The following is a 19,846-nucleotide window of genomic DNA, read 5'->3' on the forward strand; positions in this document are numbered from 1 at the left end:
AGAAGCTCCAGAGAGCAAGGAGGCACATGTCAGTGGCTTTGTCAGCATACTGGGAAGCAACCCCAAAGGTTCCTCTGTGACCTCACTCTGTCACAACTTGATCCTGGCATCTCAATATCTGGGGAGAAAACACTGGGTAGTGAAGGGCTCTCTAGTCTAGTGGAGAGTGACAGAACAAAAATCGTCATCTGGAAGCCTTATGCCAAATAAGGCAGTACTTTTTATGGTGAGGGTGATTAACCATTGGAACAAATTCCCCAGGAAGAAGGAATGCATAATAATCTCTTAATGTCTTCAAACCTAGCTTGGATATCTTTCTAGAAGATATACTTTACCAACACAACTTGTTGGGTTCAGCACAGGGGTAACCAGGTGAAATTCTCTAACATATGATATATACAAGATGTCCCTTTTGGACTTGAAACCTGTTCATCTAGTTCTTAGCGGTGATCTCAGAATTTGGTGTGTCAACAGATCATCACAAACATATTACCTGCTGCACTAATCCCATTTCCTGTACCCTTCTAGAAAGCAATTTCAAAATTTCAGGGGCCAGCTGGCCTGGCAGGAGTAGATCACAGTAGAAAATGCAGCAGCTAGCTGCATGTATCTCTCTTATTATTCTCCTCACATTTTATTCTGTTTCATCCCTTTCTTCTAAGGATCCATACACAGCACTTGATTTCAGAGACAGACAGAGCAGGTTGACTGAGTGCTGTAAACACTGGTACCGTGTAAACCAACCCTCACAATTTTTTTGTTTTAATATCTGAAAGGAAATCAGAAAATGAGCAGCCCATACCTATTGCTGTTACCTTTTTGTTATGCACACAGGTGGCCTGGCATGGTGGAATGTGACCCTGACATCGGGGAGTATTTTCTGTTTTCATCCCGGTTGGATTCTCTTCCTGTAAGTGATATTATACTTTACACATGTGGTCGTATTCTTTATGAGCTTACTTTACCCATTGGAAGGCTCTGTTCCTCCCCCAAATCTCCTCTGTGTCACATTCTCATCCCCTTCTATTTTGGGTCTCCCTGAAACTCCCCGTCCCCATGCTAGTGGCTATATTAGAAATAAGCAATAATTTTTGATGGGGGTCACTGCCAGATTTTGGTAAGTGTTCAAGGACTGCACTTTTCTATGGAGGAGGTGTAGGGTCTGAGATGTAGTTTGGATGCAGAAGAGCATATGGGCTCCATGTGTGCTGTAACCCTGAGCATGGGGAGGGAGGTTTCAGAGAGTTTGGGTGGTGACCTGGGGCAGGGAGTTAGGGAGTGGGATGTGTTGGGGTGCCAGATGCAAGCTCTGGCTGGGAGATGCTTACGTAGGTGACTCCTGGCCAGCAGCCCAGCAGGACCCTCAAGCAAGCTCCCTGCATGCCGCAGCCCCAGGCTACTCAAAGTGGTTGGCTGCTGGGGCCATGTGTGTCTCTGCACTGTACACCAATGGGGGCAGATACTTAACATGCTGCCTCTGCCCTCAGCCAAATCATTGCAGCTCCCATTGGCTGCACATAGACCCATCAGCTGACTGTTTAGAATGGCCTGGGGCTGTGACAAGCAGGGAGCCTAGCCTGCTTGAGAATCCTGCTAGGCTACAGGCTATATCCAAAGGCTTGGTGAACTGGATCTGGCCCAGAGGCCATATCTGCCCCTGGGCTATATGTACCCATTCATTCTCCTTACTTACCCTCACTTACTTTCCCATGGCAGGGCTCTATGTTTATCCCTCCCTACCTCCCTCTATTATAGTGGCATTCCCTGTTTCACATTACTGGTGTAGCCAGCATGACTATGAGTCCATATACACTTTGTCTAGTCATTTTCCACCCTCGTGTCATTACAGAACAAAGGGTGCTCTCTTTGTAATTTCCCCTACAATCTCATGCCAGCCAAACCTCATCCCACTGGAGGACATCAAAGGCCCCAGTAACAACTATCTGGGTGAAACCAGACAGTTGCTATGCACTCAAATGAACTTACACAGGAAAATGGTAAAAGACCAAAATACCATATTGTTTTTGGGCAAACAATTGTTGCAAAGCCATCATTCCATATATCAGGGGTCTCCAACCTTTTAAAGCACAAAATCCAGGATCTACCTCAAACTGAAACACCCTTGCCCTGCCTCCTTCCCACCCTGTCTCCAAGGTTCCACCCCTGCTTGCTCCATCCTTCCTCCTTCCCCCATCCTCCCTCACTTTCAACAGGCAGGGGCAGCAGGTTGGGGAGGCAGGCTTTGGTCTTGGATTAAGGGATTTGGAGTGTAGGAAGGGCTCTCATCTGAGTTTGGGGTAAGCAGTTAGGGTGCCAGACGGGGTTCTAGGTGCAAGGTCTGGGAAGGTGTTTGGATGCAGGGGTGTTTGAGTCTAGGGCAGGAGCTTGGGGTACAGGAGGGGGTTCATGACTGGGGTAGGGTTTCAGGATGTGGTTTCCGACTGAGCACTGCTTCTGGGTGGTGGTGCAGTGGGACTAAGACAGGCTCACCCCTGCCCTGCCCCACTCCCAAAAGCAGCCAGCAAAGGCCCTCCATTCCAAGCCCTGTTGTGCCTCCCCCTCCACTCTGTGAAGATAGGATACAGAGTGGGAGAGGGGGCACCTTGACATCAGTGCCCCTCTTCTTCCTTCCCTGCCGTGCACAGCAAGCAGGAGGCTCCTGGGGATGGGGGGAGGCAGCTCCAAGTCAAAGGGCAGGAGTTGCGCAGCAGTGGGGGAAAGGGCAGCTGAAGTGCTGGCACTTGATAGTCTCTTGGTCAAACCAGTCAAGATCACCTATCAGTGGTTCCAAGATCTACCAGTAGATACCGATCTACTGGTTGGTGACCACTGCCATAGATGATTTTTCAGTCCTTGTATTCAAAGGAAGAGGCAACCCTGGAAATTCAGCTAGACACCAAAAGCCACAGATTTAACAGAGACACTGATTTTATGACTCATTCCAGCAATTTGTAACACACAACAGCTACCCTTAATTACCTACTTCATACCTTTTTTGCATAACAATCTGGCCCCCAATTGCCCACTTCATTTCCTCCTGCAACAGGCATTCCCCCTTCCCCTTAACACTCCATACCAACTTGTATTTAGTGCCGATATTTTCCTTACTTCACCAGACCTGCAGACGAGCTCCAGAAGTTGGTCCAATAATAGACCCATTTTGTCCCTCTCTAGAATTGTGACACAAAGTTAACCTAGTGCTGTCCATTTCTCTTTGCAGTCCAAGTACCATGTGACGTTTTTTGGTAACTCTGTCTCCCGCGCCTGGATCTCTGCAACCAAGCTCAGAAACTTCCATGAGTTGTCTACGTACAGCCTTGGTTTGGTAAATAGCGGGTCCTCCCAAAGATCTGCACTGGAACCAGTGCTGTTCAATACATTCATAAATATCCTGGAAAAGGAGGATGAACGGTCAGGTGGCAACATTTACATATGATATAATTGCTCATAATAGTTAGAACCAAAGCTGATTGCAAAGAGTGACAACCCCCCTGGTGGCCAAAGGGAGAGAGTTGGGCCAGCCTTGGCCCAGCCCAACCCCCTGGCAGCCAAGGGAGGGGGGAGAGTCAGGGCTTGCCTGGCTTTGGGGGGGCCCAGGGGCCGGGGGGGAGAGAGCTGGGGCAGACCAGAACTGCTACGCCTTGGCCTGGCCTGGCCTTCCCTGGTAGCCAGAGGGGGAGTGGGGCTGCCTACCTCAAGAGAGGGGGGTTGGTGAGACTAGCGAGCAGGGGGCACCGCCCCCTAGTAATTTCTAAAAGAGATATTACCCCTTACTTATCACACTATACTACTGCTAAAGGTACCTCATACCAGATAAGTCCTGCAGATTTTGCATTACTAAAATATAGTTAAAAAGTTAGGAAAGTATATAGATTTGCAGGTTACAAGCTTTGATGGGGTGATTGCAGAAAAATAACCACTCATCACACTAAAATAGATGGTAATGTTGTAGCACTACTCAAAGAAAGCATTTCTTGATACTTTGTCTCCTCTGGAACAATTGTATCACATTCACCTGACCCTGTAATTTGTACAGGTGTGGATCGTCTGGTCATGCACTGAGATAGGTAGGCGACCTTACAATGTTGAGAACCCATTATAATAAACACAAGTCTTATTGCAACTCCTTGAACAATGACCCATACTTTTAGGTTATGTGCCTCCAAGGGACATCTGTTTCTGGTTCATCCTCCTCTAACAGCTAAGTACCACGTATTGTGCCTTATCCGTATCATTGGTGATTTGGATAAGGTAAGCATCTTTTCGGGCCAATAGTTGTTTTAATTTAAACCTACAGGAGGAATGTGGACCAAAAATGTTGGAGTACTTTGGACCACTAAATATTGATAGTGGGAATCTGAAATAATTATGGTTGCATTCTCAAAGGCATGGATAGGGAACATCCCTTGATTACCAATTGAGGTAAAGTGTTTTGGTGTGAAACAGAAATTTGGATCCGTGACTGGACACTCTTAGGAACCATACTGGAATGTTTTTCGGTTTATGACTACACAAAATTGGCCATTGCCTGCATAGGTCACCCCCTCAGTTGGAGTCTTCCATCAGGTTAACCAGACTGCACGCAATGACAATGAGTGATTATGAGGGTCTCCATGGAGTCTGCACAGGATGGTGTCTGCCTCAAACACATTACAGCTACAGATAAACTGAGGCCCTTTTTCCGAGCAGCAGGTCATCTGAGAAACTTTACATGTTCAGGTTGGTGTATGAGAGGACACTAAGGGTATGTTTAGACTACAGGCTTTTGTCGACAGAAGTTTTGTCGACAGATACTGTCGACAAAGCTTCTGTCGACAAACAGCATCTAGACTACATCCAGTTCTGTCGACAAAGCAAGCCGCTTTGTCGACATGACAGTGTAGACGCAAAGGACAGTATAGCTGCAATAACGCCTTCTCTTGCTAGAACTCTGTTGACAAAAGGCGTTATTCCTCATAGAATGAGGTTTACCGCCGTCGACAAAACTGCTGAGTTCTGTTGAAGTTATGTCGACAGACCCTGTAGTCTAGACATACCCCTAAGGGAGGTACAGCCACTCGTTCTTCTTCAAGAGGCATCTCTGGGGGTACTCCACATTAGGTGCTAGAGTGTCCCAGTTTCTCTCAACAGATTTTTGCTAGCAGTGCATTTGGGACCGTGCATGTGTAGTGCGTGGTGTGCATGGCCCCCCACCCCCAATGCCATCGCGCATGTGCGGCCCCCCGCTCTTCAGTTCCTTTCTACTGTCCCCGATTTCAGAGGGAACTCTGCAGTGCTTTCGTTCTTTGACTCTTCTTTAATGTTTTTCTAGTTATTTAGTTCAACCTTCAGTTCTTAGTTGTTAGTTAAGAATTAAAACAAAACAAAACAACCCCAAAAAATGACCTCCACTCGCAGGATATTACTGTAGCATGGGATTGTCCGGCTTTAAATGCTGTGCGCTCTTCAGAGATGGTCTGCACTGTGCAAAGCTTAGAGAGCTATGCTTAAAGATGCTTCTGGCGGACAAGGGCAATCACAATTCTTCTGACCCAGGATCGGGGCAGAATAGCGCAGAATGAAGGGATAAATACCCTAAGCCCACAAAGAGGCAGGCAAGCTCACTGCCCCAGCATTCGCCTAAGAGGCATTCTGCTGGGAAAAAGTCAGATTACTCCGATAAATGCCGCCTGAACACATTTGACTGCCTAGGTACTTCGGGCGAGAAGCGCACTAAGCACAAGAGCACAAAAAAGACTGCTCTTGCAGAGGCAACAGGCCACTCTGTGCTTGCCTCAAGTAATGCGGTACTGAGCACAGCACCGCTTACCTCCACACAAGCGCCACCTGTGCCTCAGGTGCTCGACACGTTACTGAAGCAGCTAACAGAGCAGCCGCTTGGCACCGCCCTTCCCCCTCTGTTGTCAGGAGCAATCCCTCATGCTGTGAGCTCTGCTACTGTGGCGCAGCAGGCATTCTTCTCAGTGGCAACACAGCTCCCCAAGCCACACACTCCTGTTATGAATTACAGGGAGCACAGGGACTCAGCCATTTTATACTCCATTCTCCGATTTTGAGTGAAGACAGACATCCTCACTCAACCAGTCTCTGTTTACTCTAAATCACCCTCCCCCCATCAGTGGAAGGGGAAGAAGACTTAACTGTCTTTTCACCTCAGTTATCTCCACACAAACAAGGGTCAGGAATGTCATTCAGTCAGGCACAACCAGATATCATTAGAGCATAAATGGCTCCCTGGGCTCCATATCCCTGGATGCCACCACCAGTGCCTTACCCCCCACATTGGCAAATGTGGAATCAATGGCCTCAGCAACCTAGAAAGAGACCACGTAAAACCAAACACATGATAAGGCCTCGCTCTGCCCTGACCTACTCACTCTGAATGAGCACGGGGAAAAATGATATTGACAACCAAGACTCCCCAAATTCTGCACCTGCAAATTTATTGCACATGCACTCACTGGCTGGCACAGAGGAAGCAATCATACCACTGTCCTCCAACAACACAGAGGACATTTCTTCCTTTCAAGATCTCTTCCAAAGAGTCACAGATTATTTAAATATCCTCATGGAGGAGGTGCAGGACTCTCACCATGAACTGACAAACATCCTTCAGGCAACTCCATCCACCAAAATTGCCTTACCAATTAATCCAGCCATATTAAAACCAGCAAAATCCTTGTGGCAAACACTCGCCTTCCCACCGATCTGTAAAAGCAGACTGGAAATACTATGTCCCTCCCAAAGGATCTGAATTCCTTTTCACACACTCTCTGCCTAACTCCCTTAGGGTATGTCTAGACTACAGGCTTTTGTCGACAGAAGTTTTGTCGACAGATACTGTCGACAAAGCTTCTGTCGACAAAGAGTGTCTAGACTACATCCAGTTCTGTCGACAAAGCAAGCCGCTTTGTCGGCATGACAGTGTTGATGCAAAGGACAGTATAGATGCAATAACGCCTTCTGTTGCTAGAACTCTGTCGACAAAAGGCGTTATTCCTCATAGAATGAGGTTTACCGCCGTCGACAAAACTGCTGAGTTCTGTTGATGTTATGTCGACAGAACTCAGCGGCAGTGTAGACACAGGTATTGTTTTGTCGATAAAAGTCCACTTTTGTCGACAAAACCCTGTAGTCTAGACACACCCCAATAGTGGATGCGGCACAGCAGAGAAATAAACAGAATCGTTCTACTCCATTGGACAAAGACAACAAAAGACTTGACTCACTGGGGAAAAAGGTATATGCCTCGGCCCTCTCCAAATGAGAGCAATGAACTACACCGCATTACTCAGCAAATATGATTTTAACAATTATGGAAAGCACAACACCTTTATTGAGGATATTCCCGACAACAAAAAGGCTTAATTCAGAGCGATCATGTCTGAAAGACAAGCAGTATTATGTATAGCATTCCAAGCTGCCCTTGATGCCGCAGAGTTGGCGACAAGAACAACAGCCACGGCAGTGACTATGTGATGAGCCTCATGGTTCAACTCTGCTTTCTTCTTCGGTGGTGTCCCCGTGGGTGCTCCTCTTGGAGTCGGGCTCATCTCGGCGCCGCAGGTCGGAGAGTCGTCAGCTGTGGTCCAACTGGACCTCGCATGCATGGGGCGCGTGCTGCTCGTGCTGATTGTTAGCTTGTGCTGAGTCCGGCTTCCTGCCAGTTCCTCCTTACCGTTCAACGGTCGCAAGTGGAGCAAATCCCTTCTCTTCAGCTGTTTAAGAAAGATTTCTGTAAATAGTTAGTCAGCCGTTAGTTATTAGTTACTAAGTTAGTTAGTTAGGCACAGTTTTTTAATAGTTCTCCATTTGAAAAATAAAAAACAAAAGTTTTTTTTCCTCAGTTCATAATGCCAGCTTCCTCTGGCTTCAAAAAGTGTTCTGAGGGCCATGACGCTATGCTGATGTCTGATGGACACTCATTCTATGTTAAATGTCTGGGCGAGGGGCATGTACCCCACAAATGCCCACACTGTCAGAAACTGACTGGCAGAGCGTGATGGGACCGCAAGATGCCGCTGAAGATGCTTCTATACAGCAAGGTGCTTCAGCTGCAGGATACTCAACAGGGGCAATCAGAGCTAATTACCGCAGCGGCAGTGAAAACCCTGACCGTGTCATTTAAAGGCAGAGGTCAGAAATCAACCAGGCAACATCATCAAGGCGAGCGGCATGGAAAGAGCCACAGTGTCTCTGAGCCCAGCCCCACCTTTAGCAGGGGGGCGGATTGGGCAATGGCTGTGCCTCCCAGACCAGAATCGGCACCGGCGCCTGTCCTCAGGCACCCTCACACACCCGCGGCTGCAGGTGCTTCAGCCCAGGCGGTCCCGATATCGGCCCCAGCATCAGCGGCACCAACCCTGACAACGTTGACTCCGAGCACCGATCCAGCTCATGCTGGCTCCACCTGTTTCCACGCCGGCTACTGCAGCACCGGTGATCTCAGCATTGGTGACTGTGGTACCGCCACCTCGGTGCCAGCTGCTACGGCACCGAGTGCAGCACCGGCTGTCTCAATGCAAGCTCAATGCCCCTTCTCTCTGGCACTATCACTGGTGCTGAGCTCATTATCAACAAGCTCTTCGCCAGCACCGGCTTCAGCCCTTGAAACTGACAAGCGCTGAAGCGCTACTGTCTCAGCCTCCACGGCTGCACCCTGCCGGCTTTCAGATCACTCACAGTCACCGCAGCAACACAGCTCCCCCCAAGGTCACATCAGTCAATGCTGTCTGCAGGAGCTGACCATTCAGCAGGCACAGGGTTTCATCTTTCACCAAGTCCTGAACAATTAGCTCCCTATTTACAGCCCAGATCACCTTCTTCTGCCTTCTCTGAGCCGCATAGACATGAGACTCATGCTACTAATATCTTGAGAAGACACTATCAACAATACTCACCATCACCTCATTGTTATCGCAGATGTTCTCGATCACCTTCATACACCAGATGCAGATTTCGCTCACCTAGGTCGCCTACACGCTCATCTTCATCCTGATATTGTCACGAGTACCGACAGCGATATTCACCTGCATATCCATCGTCTTGTTATTATCGTGATCATCGTCGCTGCCATAGTGACTGTCATAATGAGTGACAATACTCTTCTGGACGTTCTTCTTCCTGATCTCCACGACGCTATCAGTATCATTCTCACAGCAGCTCCAGGGTCTCTATGCCACCAGGCGTTTCCGCTCGACCCTCGACATTGTCTGGGAATGTGCCTCTCCCTCTGGTACACCCAGAGCCAGCACAGCCAGTGACACCAGAACAGCCACAAATGCAGGAACAATCCCCAGTGGACTACTCTGTTGTTTCTTCCTCCCGGGATGATGCAGTGTTCCCTGGCGATTCCTCTCCAGTAGATGACACTCGGCAGTTTCAAGAGCTCTTTAAAAGAGTGGCAGAATCACAGGACCTGCATGTAGCAGAGGTTCAACAAAAACAACATAAGCTGTTGAAGAACCTTCAAAAATCCCCAAAATCCAAAATGGCATTTCCCTTTGATGACACAATCCTAGAAATTGCTGATGACATATGGCAGACACCGGTGTCCTCTCAGCCTTCTCATAAGAGGGCGGACAAGAAATATTTCGTTCCCCCAAAGGGGATGGAATTTTTGTTCATGCACCCTCGACCGAACTCCTTAGTCATGGATGCAGCCCAGCAAAAATCCAAGATGCCACAACATAGGAATGCTGCTGCTGATAAAGAATCAAAATGCTTAGATCTTTTTGGACGAAAAGTTTATTCTTCAGCCACACTTACACTGAGAATGGCAAACTACATTGGTCATCTGTTTAACCATAGCTTTGATAATTATTCAAAGATGGTAGCAGTTTTAGAGAACTTGCATGATGAGAAACAGAAGCTCTTAAAATTAGTTATCCAGGAAGGCTATACAGCCTCAACAATGGCCTTACGAATTTCCCTGGATATTGCCAATGCAGCGGCACAGGCCACGGCGACATCAGTAGTTATGAGGAGGTCTTCGTGGCTACAGATGGCATCTGTACCTAATGATTTGCAACCTAAGGTAGAAGACATGCCCTTTGACAGAGTCTATTTGCAGAGAAAATGGACCAAGTTTTGCACTTGGGCAAGGATTCTAGAACTACCCTACAAACATTAAGGATGTATATACCCCCATATTGTTGCAAACGATATACATCCTACTTCAGACAGAGGCCCTTCTCGTATGGGGCGCCCAGGTTCAGACAACAGGACCACCCACAACAACACCCCAGACCATGTCAACAAAAGTGAAGACTGCAAACCGGATGAAATCCTAATTCCCAAAACAACAGACAGCAAGTTTGATGGTCCAATAAAGTAACTGAGAACCATTCTTTTAACGTACGACCCGGGAACACAGAAGTTATTCCATCATCAGTTGAGACTGTACCAGCACAGATGGTTTACCATCACCGCAAACCGCCGTGTCCAGGAGATAATAACATCAGGATACTCCATCCTTCTTCTTTCCCGTCCCCCACCACCCCTCCAAAACCCTCCCTTTTCAGGGACCCATCTCACGTGAATCTCCTAATGCAGGCGGTTCTCCGTCTCGTAGAGATTGGTGCGGTGGAGGCAGTACCTGATCAATTTTGGGGCAAGGGATTCTACTCTTGCTATTTTCTCACCGAGAAGAAATCGGGAGGATGGAGACCCATTCTAGACCTTTGCAATCTCTATCGGTATCTCAGGAAACAGAGATTCAGGATGGTGACTCTAACTTCTATATTCCCAGCATTGAACAAAAGGGATTGGTTCACGTTCCTCAATTTACAAGACGCGTATTTCTATGTAACGATACACCCAGCACACAGACGTTTCCTGAGATTTGTCGTAGGCACACAGCATTTTCAGTACAAAGTTCTTCCATTCGGCTGTCATCCGCACCCAGGGTTTTCTCGAAGACCCTCACGGTGGTGGCAGCGTATCTTCATCGTCAAGGCATCATGATCTTCCCATATCTAGACGATTGCCTGATCAAGGCTCATATGTTCAAATGTGCACTGACAGCCACTCAGGTCACAAGAGACTTGTTCACGGATCTGGGACTTGTGTTGAACGTCCCGAAGTCCTCGCTCATACCACAAAGATCCCTCGTGTTCATTGGGGCATGGTTAGATTGTACAGCAACCAAGGCCTATCTTCCTAGAGAGATTCCACAGAATACAGAGCCTCACGCAGACACTATCCCTCAGCCCAAGAGTGTCAATACTTACCTGTCTGCAACTCTTGAGGCACATGGCGGCAACGACATACGTGTACAGCATGCCAGACTACACCTCAGGTGCCTTCAACATTTGATGGAGTCCATATATCGCCCAGGCAATTGCAATCTACACAGGCTAGTAACATTGCCTTTGACAGTGAAATGTTCCCTCATGTGGTGGACTTCTCCCACCAACATGCTCTCCGGGGTCCCTTTCCACCGTCCGCATCCCACTGTCCAAGTTACTCCGGACGCCTCTATCCTAGGATGGGGAGCCCACTGTGAGGGCAAATTCGCTCAAGGCCAGTGAAATGCTCAGGAAGCCCTGCAGCACATAAATCTTTTGGAACTCAGGGCGGTGTTCAAGGCATGCAAGCCATTCCTTCTCAGGATCTGTGGTCAGATGGTTCAAGTCTTCTCTGACACCACCACCACAGTGTACTTCATCAACCGACAGGGAGAAGCCCGATCAAGATCCCTGTGTGCGGAAGCCATGAACCTATGGAATTGGTATATCAGTCACAAAATCACTCTCATAGCAATGTACCAACCTGGCAAAGACAATTCCATTGCAGATGCCTTGAGCAGACACCTGTTTCCTTAACATGAGTGGGAACTCAATCATGAAGTGACTTTTTTGATATTTCAACGCTGGGGACATCCCAGTATAGACTTGTTTGCCACACATCACAATGCCAAATGTCCCAGATACTGTTCCAGAGCCAGTCTGGGCCCCAAATTTCTGGGGGATGCATTCTTGATAAGCTGGGCTCATCATCTTCTCAACGCTTTCCCTCCTGTTCCACTTCTCATAGACTCATAGACTTTAAGGTCAGAAGGGACCATTATGATCATCTAGTCTGACCCCCTGCACAGTGCAGGCCACACAGAATCTCACCCACCCCTCCCAGAATAATCCTCTCACCTATATCTCAGATATTGAAGCCTTCAGATACTTTGAATGCAGAGCATCCTCCAGCTGTGATCTGTGCCCCATGCTACAGAGGAAGGCGAAAAACCTCCAGGGCCTCTGCCAATCTACCCTGGAGGAAAATTCCTTCCCAACCCCAAATATGGCGATCAGCTAAACCCTGAGCATGTGGGCAAGACTCATCAGCCAGACACCCAGAAAGTTCTCTAGTAATTCCTATCATCCCTCCATTGACCTATTTCCCACTGAAAATGAATGGTCAATTAGTTACCAAGATCATGTTATCTCATCAAACCATCCCTTTCATAAACCCATCTAGTTTAATCTTGAAGCCAGATAGATCTTTTGCTCCCACTACTTCCCTTGGAAGGCCGTTCCAGAACCTCACTCCTCTAATGGTTAGAAACCTTCGTCTAATCTCAAGTCTAAACTTCCTACTAGCCAGCTTATATCCATTTGTTCTTGTGTCCACATTGGTATTAAGCTTAAATAATTCCTCTCCCTCCCTGGTATTTATCCCTCTAATATATTTAAAAAGTGCAATCATGTCCCCCCTCAGCCTTCTTTTGGTTAAGGTAAACAAGCCAAGCTCCTTGAGTCTCCTTTCATAAGACAGGTTTTTCATTCCTCGGATCATCCTAGTGGCCCTTCTTTGTACCTGTTCCAGTTTGAATTCATCCTTCTTAAACATGGGAGACCAGAACTGCATACAGTATTCCAAATGGGGTCTCACCAGTGCCTTGTATAATGGCACTAACACCTCATCCCTACTGGAAATACCTCTCCTAATACATCCCAAGATCGTATTTGCCTTTTTCACGGCCATGTCACAATGGTGGCTCATAGTCATTCTATAATCAACCAGGACTCCGAGGTCCTTCTCCTCCTCCGTTACTTCCAACTGATGTGTCCCCAGCTTATAACTAAAATTCTTGTTGTTAATCCCTAAATGCATAACCTTACACTTCTCACTATTAAATTTCATCCTATTGCTATCACTCCAATTTACAAGATCATCCAGATCTTCCTGTATGATATCCCGATCCTTTTCTGAATTGGCAATAGCTCCCAATTTTGTGTCATCCGCAAATTTTATTAGGACACTTCCACTTTTGGTGCCAAGATCAGCAATAAAAAGATTAAATAAAATTGGCCCCAAATTTGATCCCTGAGGAACTCCTCTAGTAACCTTCCTCCAACCTGACAGTTCACCTTTCAATATGACCCGCTGTAGTCTCCCCTTTAACCAGTTGCTTATCCACCTCTCAACTTTCATATTAATCCCTATCATTTCCAATTTAACCAATAATTCCCCATGTGGTACCGTATCAAATGCCTTACTAAAGTCGAGGTAGATTAGATCCGCTGCATTTCCTTTATCTAAAAATTCTGTTACTTTCTCAAAAAAGGAGATCAGGTTGGTTTGGCACGATCTACCTTTTGTAAAACCATGTTGTAATTTGTCCCAATTGCCATTAGCTTCAAATGTCTCTAACTACTTTCTCCTTCAAAATTTTTTCTCCCAAGAGTATTGGAAAAGATAATGGACGACAGGGCCATGGTGATACTAATAGCCCCCTTCTGGCCCAGACAGACCTGGCTCCCTCTTCTACTGCAGATGTCTTGCTGACCACCATATCCGTTACCAAACGACTGGATTTGCTCATGCAGCCAGGGATGTTCATACCACAACTGCAAATCGACCGAATGCACCTCACAGCATGGCTCCTAGCTGGTTCCATAGCACAGAAGCACTTTGTTCACAAAACATGAAACAAATATTACTTCGTAGCAGATGTGACTCCACACGAAAGACTTACCTTTAAAAGTGGCATCGGTTCCATTCTTGGTGTATAGCCAATGGTTTCGATGCGATGTCCACTCCAATTCACTGCATTCTGGACTATGCCCTCCATCTACACTGCTCTAAACTGGGTCTTTCATCTGTTAAAGTCCATCTTTAAGCGATTTCTGCATTTAGACAATCAATTGAAGGCTTTTCAATTATGTCTTACCTGATGACTAAACGTTTCCTGAAGGGTTTAATGAACTTACACTCTCCGCACAGGAAACCATCTGCTCTGTGGGATCTTGAGTTTGTTTTGGTCACTCTCACATATCCACCCTTTGAGTCTCTAGCCACATGTGGCATTCAGACTCTCACCATAAAGGTGGTATTCCTTCTAGCTATAACATCGGCCAGACAAGTTGGAGAATTGGCAGCTCTTTTGGCCGCTCCTCCATATACCCTGTTCACCAACCAAGGGGTAATACTACGATCTCACCCAAAATTTCTGCCGAAGGTGAATTCGGAATTTCATATCAATGAACCGATAATACTCGACTTTTTACCCCAAACCACATGCAACGACTTATGAAGCCTATCTACATACCTTAGACATCAGCAGGGCACTCGCTTTTTATCTGGAACGGACTCGCCCATTTCGACGATCCCAGCAGCTTTTCTTGTGCTCTGATGGAAGATCCAAGGGCCAACCGTTGTTTTAGCAGAAAATATCTAAAATAATCGTGAAATGCATTACCACTTGCTATACTTTACAGAATAAGTCCATATCAATGCCTATTATGGCTCATTCCACTAGAGCAACATCTACTTCCCTAGCTTTTCTCAAAGGAGTCTCAATCAAAGGCATTCACCGTACATCGACATGGTCTTCGGACATAACTTTTGCTAAGCACTATTCCATCAACACAATTGCTCGAGAATCAGCACTGGCCTCTGCAGTGCTGTCCACAGCAGACAGATCTTGACTCCAATCCTGCCTCCACAGATGAGGCTACTGCTCTGTACTCACCTCAAGTGGAGCACCCACGGGGACCCCACTGAAGAAGAAGAGGAATTTACTCACCCTGTGCAGTAATGACGTTTCTTTGAGGTGTATGTCCCCGTGGGTGCTCCACAACCCACCCTCCTCCCCTCTTCAGAGTTTCTTCCTTATGTTTTTCAAGAGTGATCCAGTTCGGAGGAACTGGCAGGAAGCTGGACTCAGCGCAAGCTAACAATCAGCGCAAGCAGCACGCGCCCCACGCATGCGCGGTCCGGCTGGACCATGGCTGATGACTTTCCGACCTGTGGCGCCGGGACGAGCCCGACACCAAGTGGAGCACCCACGGGGACATACACCGAAGAAACGTCGTTACTGCACAAGGTGAGTATCTTCCTCTTTCCCCGCCAACTCCAACTATCAGTTGAAGACCTGCCATTCGAGTGAGAAGCTCTTCTTGGCAAAAACCAACGAAGTACTACAATCCATGAAAGACTCCAGGGCGATACTACGTTTGCTGGGAATCCAAACACCTGCAGCAAAATCAAGACAATACAGGTATCAACCATATCAGAGACAGAGATAACCACAAACTACATATCATTATCAAAGACAGGATCATCCATCATACCAACAAAGAGAAAAGAATAGACAACAAAGACAGCACCCCCAAAACAACAACCCCAGTCATCCATCCCAACCAAATAAGCAAATTTGAAACACCCGTTGAGAGACTGAAAAACACATCACCCAGAGTCTCAAAATGTAACAAACCTGTTCCACTACCATTTCCACTACCAATGGCCTGCTACCATTTCTTCAAGAATAGCAATCCATTACATTGGATACATGTGTGATACAAACTGTCTCCTCAGGATACACTATCACTTTCCTTTCTCGCCCCCTACTCCACCCATCCACCCCATCCCTTTTCAGGGACCCCTCTCACGAGACCATATGTGAATCACTGGCTGCAACTAGGGGCCATAGAACCAGTTACCCAGCAGTTTAAGAGAACCAGTTTTTACTTTCATTTTCTCATAGAAAGAAAACGGGCGAGTGGAGACCGATTCTTGACCTAAAACCACTAAACAAATACATAAAAAAGCACGGCCAATTCACCATGCACTCGGGGCCGGCACTCCCCATGTGCCGTGCACCCAGGGCGTAGGTGGCCACTTTGCCGCGCTCCTGGGGCTAGCGTTCCCCGTGCGCCTGGGGCCGGCTCCAGCACCGCGCATGCGCCACGTGCCCGGGGCCAGGCCAGCCCTGAGCACTTGGCGGGCGCAGACAAATGCCCCCACGGGCGCCATGGCGCCCGCGGGCACCGTGTTGGGGACCACGGGTCTAGGGATTCTTCCTCTCCCTCCAAGCTTCTCAGAGATGAAAAACGAAGGGCAAGCTCTCCAGCATTGAAAACGGTGCCGAAAAGGAGAGTCTCACCAACGCACTCCTTGCCAGCATCTTTGTCTGCCTGTGTCAGCACCAGTGATAAGCCAGGGACTTCTGGTACCACAACCGCAGTTCTTCTTTGAGTGGTTGCTCATGTCCATTCGGATTAGGTGTGCGCACCACATGCACCGCGTCTTCCAGAGCGTTTTCCCTAGCAGTACCCGTAGCGCCGGCAGGGTCCCCCCTGGAGTGGCACTGCCATGGCGGGGCATAAGTACTCCTGCTGGCGCTCCCCCACCTAAGTTCCTTCTTACCGCTTGTGATGGTCGTTGGAACGTGTCTCTCTCAGATCAGTTAATGGTTCCCGTTTCTCTTAGTATTGTAGATAGTTCTAAATAGTTCAATTAGTTAGATAGTAAGTGTCTTGTTGTTTTCCTTCTCCCCCTTTGGGGGTGAGAAATGCCAGGGCCGCAAGGCTTTAAGGCATGCGCTGTCTGTGCAAAGTTAATGCCCAAAGGAGACCCTCATGACAGTTGTCTGAAATGTCTGGGTGAGGGCCATCTTACAGACGCCTGTAAGATCTGCAAGTCATTTAAGCCGCACACTAAGAGGGAGAGAGACTCTCGTCTAAAGCTTCTCCTCATGGAGGCGGCTTTACAGCCAGCACCGGCTGGGCACTCTGTGGTGTGCAGTGCACCAGCATCCACGCGAAATGCTCCATCTCGGGACCGGGCCTCAACGTTGAGGGCCTGGCACCGGTCTCACTCTCCGCCACCGAAGAGGTCGAGAACGTCTCGTGGTAGGTTTCCAAGTTGGACGTCCAAGTCGAGCCTACACCACGGTGCTGAGTCTCTGGTGTGCATGTCCTCATCCACCACAGTGTGGCGTAAGCGAGCGGGACGTCCATCCAGTCCAGGGCAACTACCCTCGCACCGCCCCTCCACACCGGACACGTGAGGCGGCGCATGACCTTATTAGCCTCACTTAGGGTATATCTACACTACAATGTTAGTTCGAACTAACGGACGTTAGTTCGAACTAACATTCATAGGCGCTACACTAGCGCTCCGCTAGTTCGAATTTAAATCGAACTAGCGGAGCGCTTAGTTCGAACTAGGAAAACCTCATTTTACGAGGATTAAGCCTAGTTCGAACTTACTAGTTCGAATTAAGGGGTGTGTAGCCCCTTAATTCGAACTAGTAGGCGGCTAGCCCTCCCCTGGTTTCCCTGGTGGCCACTCTGGCCAACACCAGGGAAACTCTATTGCCCCCCTCCCGGCCCCGGACCCCTTAAAGGGGCACGGGCTGGCTACGGTGTCTGTGCCAGGTGCAAGCCTGCCAACACCCAGCCAGCAGACCCTGCACCTGACACAGCACAGAGCCAGCCACCCGATGTCCCCCAGCCCATCCCCTCTTCCCGGGACCAGGCTGGAGGCTCCCGGGAGCTTGCCCGGGACCACAAGAGGCGGGCACCTTCCTGGGCTAGTGCAGACATCGTGGACCTTGTCCACAATCTCCGCACTAGGCACAGGAAAGTGGCCGTCTAGGGCAGGATAGCTGCCAGCCTGGCCACCCAGGAGCAGGTGTGCATGAAAATCAAGGGGGTCCACTGAGACCCCCGACCCTGAGCCCTGAGCTTACAATGGCCGTACTGGGTCAGACCAAAGCTCCATCTAGCCCAGTAGCCTGTCTGCTGACAGCGGCCAACACTAGGGACCCTGGAGGGGATGGACCGAAGACAGTGACCAAGCCATTTGTCCCGTGCCATCCCTCTCCAGCCTTCCACAAACTTTGGGCAGGGACACCACTCCTACCCCCTGGCTAAGACTACTCCATGGACCCAACCTCCATGACTTGATCTCACTTCCCTTTAAACTCTGTTCTAGTTGTAGCCTTCACAGCCTCCTGCAGCCAGGAGTTCCACCGGTTAACTTTGCTTTGTGAAGAACAACTTTTTCTTACTAGTTTGAAGCCTGCTACCCATTCCTTTCCTTTGGTGTCCTCTAGTCCTTCTTTATGGGAACTCATGAAGAACTTTTCTGAATGCACCCTCTCCACCCAACCCCTGCTTTTAGAGACCTCTATCCTGTCCCCGCTCCATCTCCTCTTTTCTAAGCTGAACAGTCCCAGTCTCTGTAGCCTCTCTTCATCTGGGACCTGTTCCCCACCCCTGATCATTGTAGTTGCCCTCCCCTCTCCCAGCCTTTCTCTTCCCCTCTCCCACCTCCTTTTCCCAGTCTCCCCCAGTTTTGTTCAATAAAGACAGAGTCAATGTTGGAAGAAACGTTATCTTTATTTTGTACATCAGGAAGGGGGGCTAGGGAAGGGTAAGTGGAAGGAGGTGAGGGAGGAATGGGGCACGAGCCCCCGATGGGGAGGACTGGGCTGGCTCTGTGGGCTTCTGGGGGTGGAAGCTCTCCTGCAGCCCCCCAATTACCCCCTCTCCCCAGATGGCAGCCTGCGGCAAGTGCAGCCGGTCTGATGGCCGAGTGCTGTGATGTGCCCAGTGTGGGCATTCCGGGCACTCCAAGCCAGGACTGGTTTTCAAGCGGGGCACCCCTGAGAACTGTCTGTCCGGGGTGGGGGTCGGGTCCCTTTAAGCACAGCCCTCGGCTAGCCTGAGACAGCATCTCCACGCTCTAAGTCCTCCTCTGATGCCCTGCCGGCACTGCTTCCGGCCATCCTTAAGCCCTGTTCAGGGTCCACTCAATGTGGACTTGCTAGTTCGAATTAGCAAAACGCTAATTCGAACTAGTTTTGAGTTCTAGATGCGTTAGTTTGAATTAGCTTGTTGGTTGAGGCAGAGGGGTCGAGGTTGCCTATGCCGGAGGCTGTGTTGGCACCAGCTTTGCCTCCGCACCGGCATGACTGGACGGCACCGGTTGCTTATGCAGCAGGACTGTCCCCTGTGGGACCAGTACTGCTTGCCTCCACATCGGTGCCGGCCTCAACGCAGGCAGCCAGGCTTCACTTGGCACTCGACTGGGCTCGACCTCCTTCGGTGCTGGGACCCCTTCCAGACCCCGTTTTGGCTGCATCAGTGCCGTATCACCCTGGCCTTGTGGCGACGTCTATGGCACCATCATCATCTTCGATACCGGCGCTGAGCAGCTTTCCCGGGGTGCCATTCCAGTCATCGGCACTGGGCCCTTCAGCATCAGCCTCTTCAGCACCGATGCACGTTTTGGCACCATCACTGGCACCGGCATCGACCCCGTGGGCCATGCTGGTGCCGCCATCACCGGTGACAGCGGCTTCTTCGGGGTTCGTCTCACAACCGATACCGACTTCAGCAGCGCAGTCATGCTCTGTGTCGGCACCGGGACCGTTCCTCCCGGTGCCGCAACCAGCTCCACCCCAGGCACCGGGATCTGTCCTCTCGGCATCAACTCCACTTCAGGCACCAGGACCGGTTTTCCTGGTGCCGCAGCCGGCTCCACTCACAGCACTGGGACCTGTTCTCCTGGTGCCGCACCTGGCACTGCACCAGGCACCGGCACCAGGACCGGGACCGGT

At 49.1% G+C, this 19,846-nt stretch overlaps 1 protein-coding gene across 10 annotated transcripts in view; it reads left to right on the forward strand.

Moving 5' to 3' along the window:
• Positions 1–19,846, forward strand: part of ZCWPW1 (zinc finger CW-type and PWWP domain containing 1) — a 111,354-nt gene that overhangs the window by 70,163 nt on the left and 21,345 nt on the right. For all 10 annotated transcript variants that reach the window (XM_075907300.1, XM_075907297.1, XM_075907298.1 and 7 more), the window contains 2 exons: positions 835–910; positions 3,221–3,325. In XM_075907300.1, coding sequence (XP_075763415.1) covers positions 835–910; positions 3,221–3,325 — 181 coding nt within the window. The remainder of the gene's footprint in view (positions 1–834; positions 911–3,220; positions 3,326–19,846) is intronic.

The sequence above is a fragment of the Pelodiscus sinensis genome, chromosome 24 (genome assembly GCF_049634645.1).
Source record: "Pelodiscus sinensis isolate JC-2024 chromosome 24, ASM4963464v1, whole genome shotgun sequence".
Classification (NCBI taxonomy): domain Eukaryota; kingdom Metazoa; phylum Chordata; order Testudines; family Trionychidae; genus Pelodiscus; species Pelodiscus sinensis.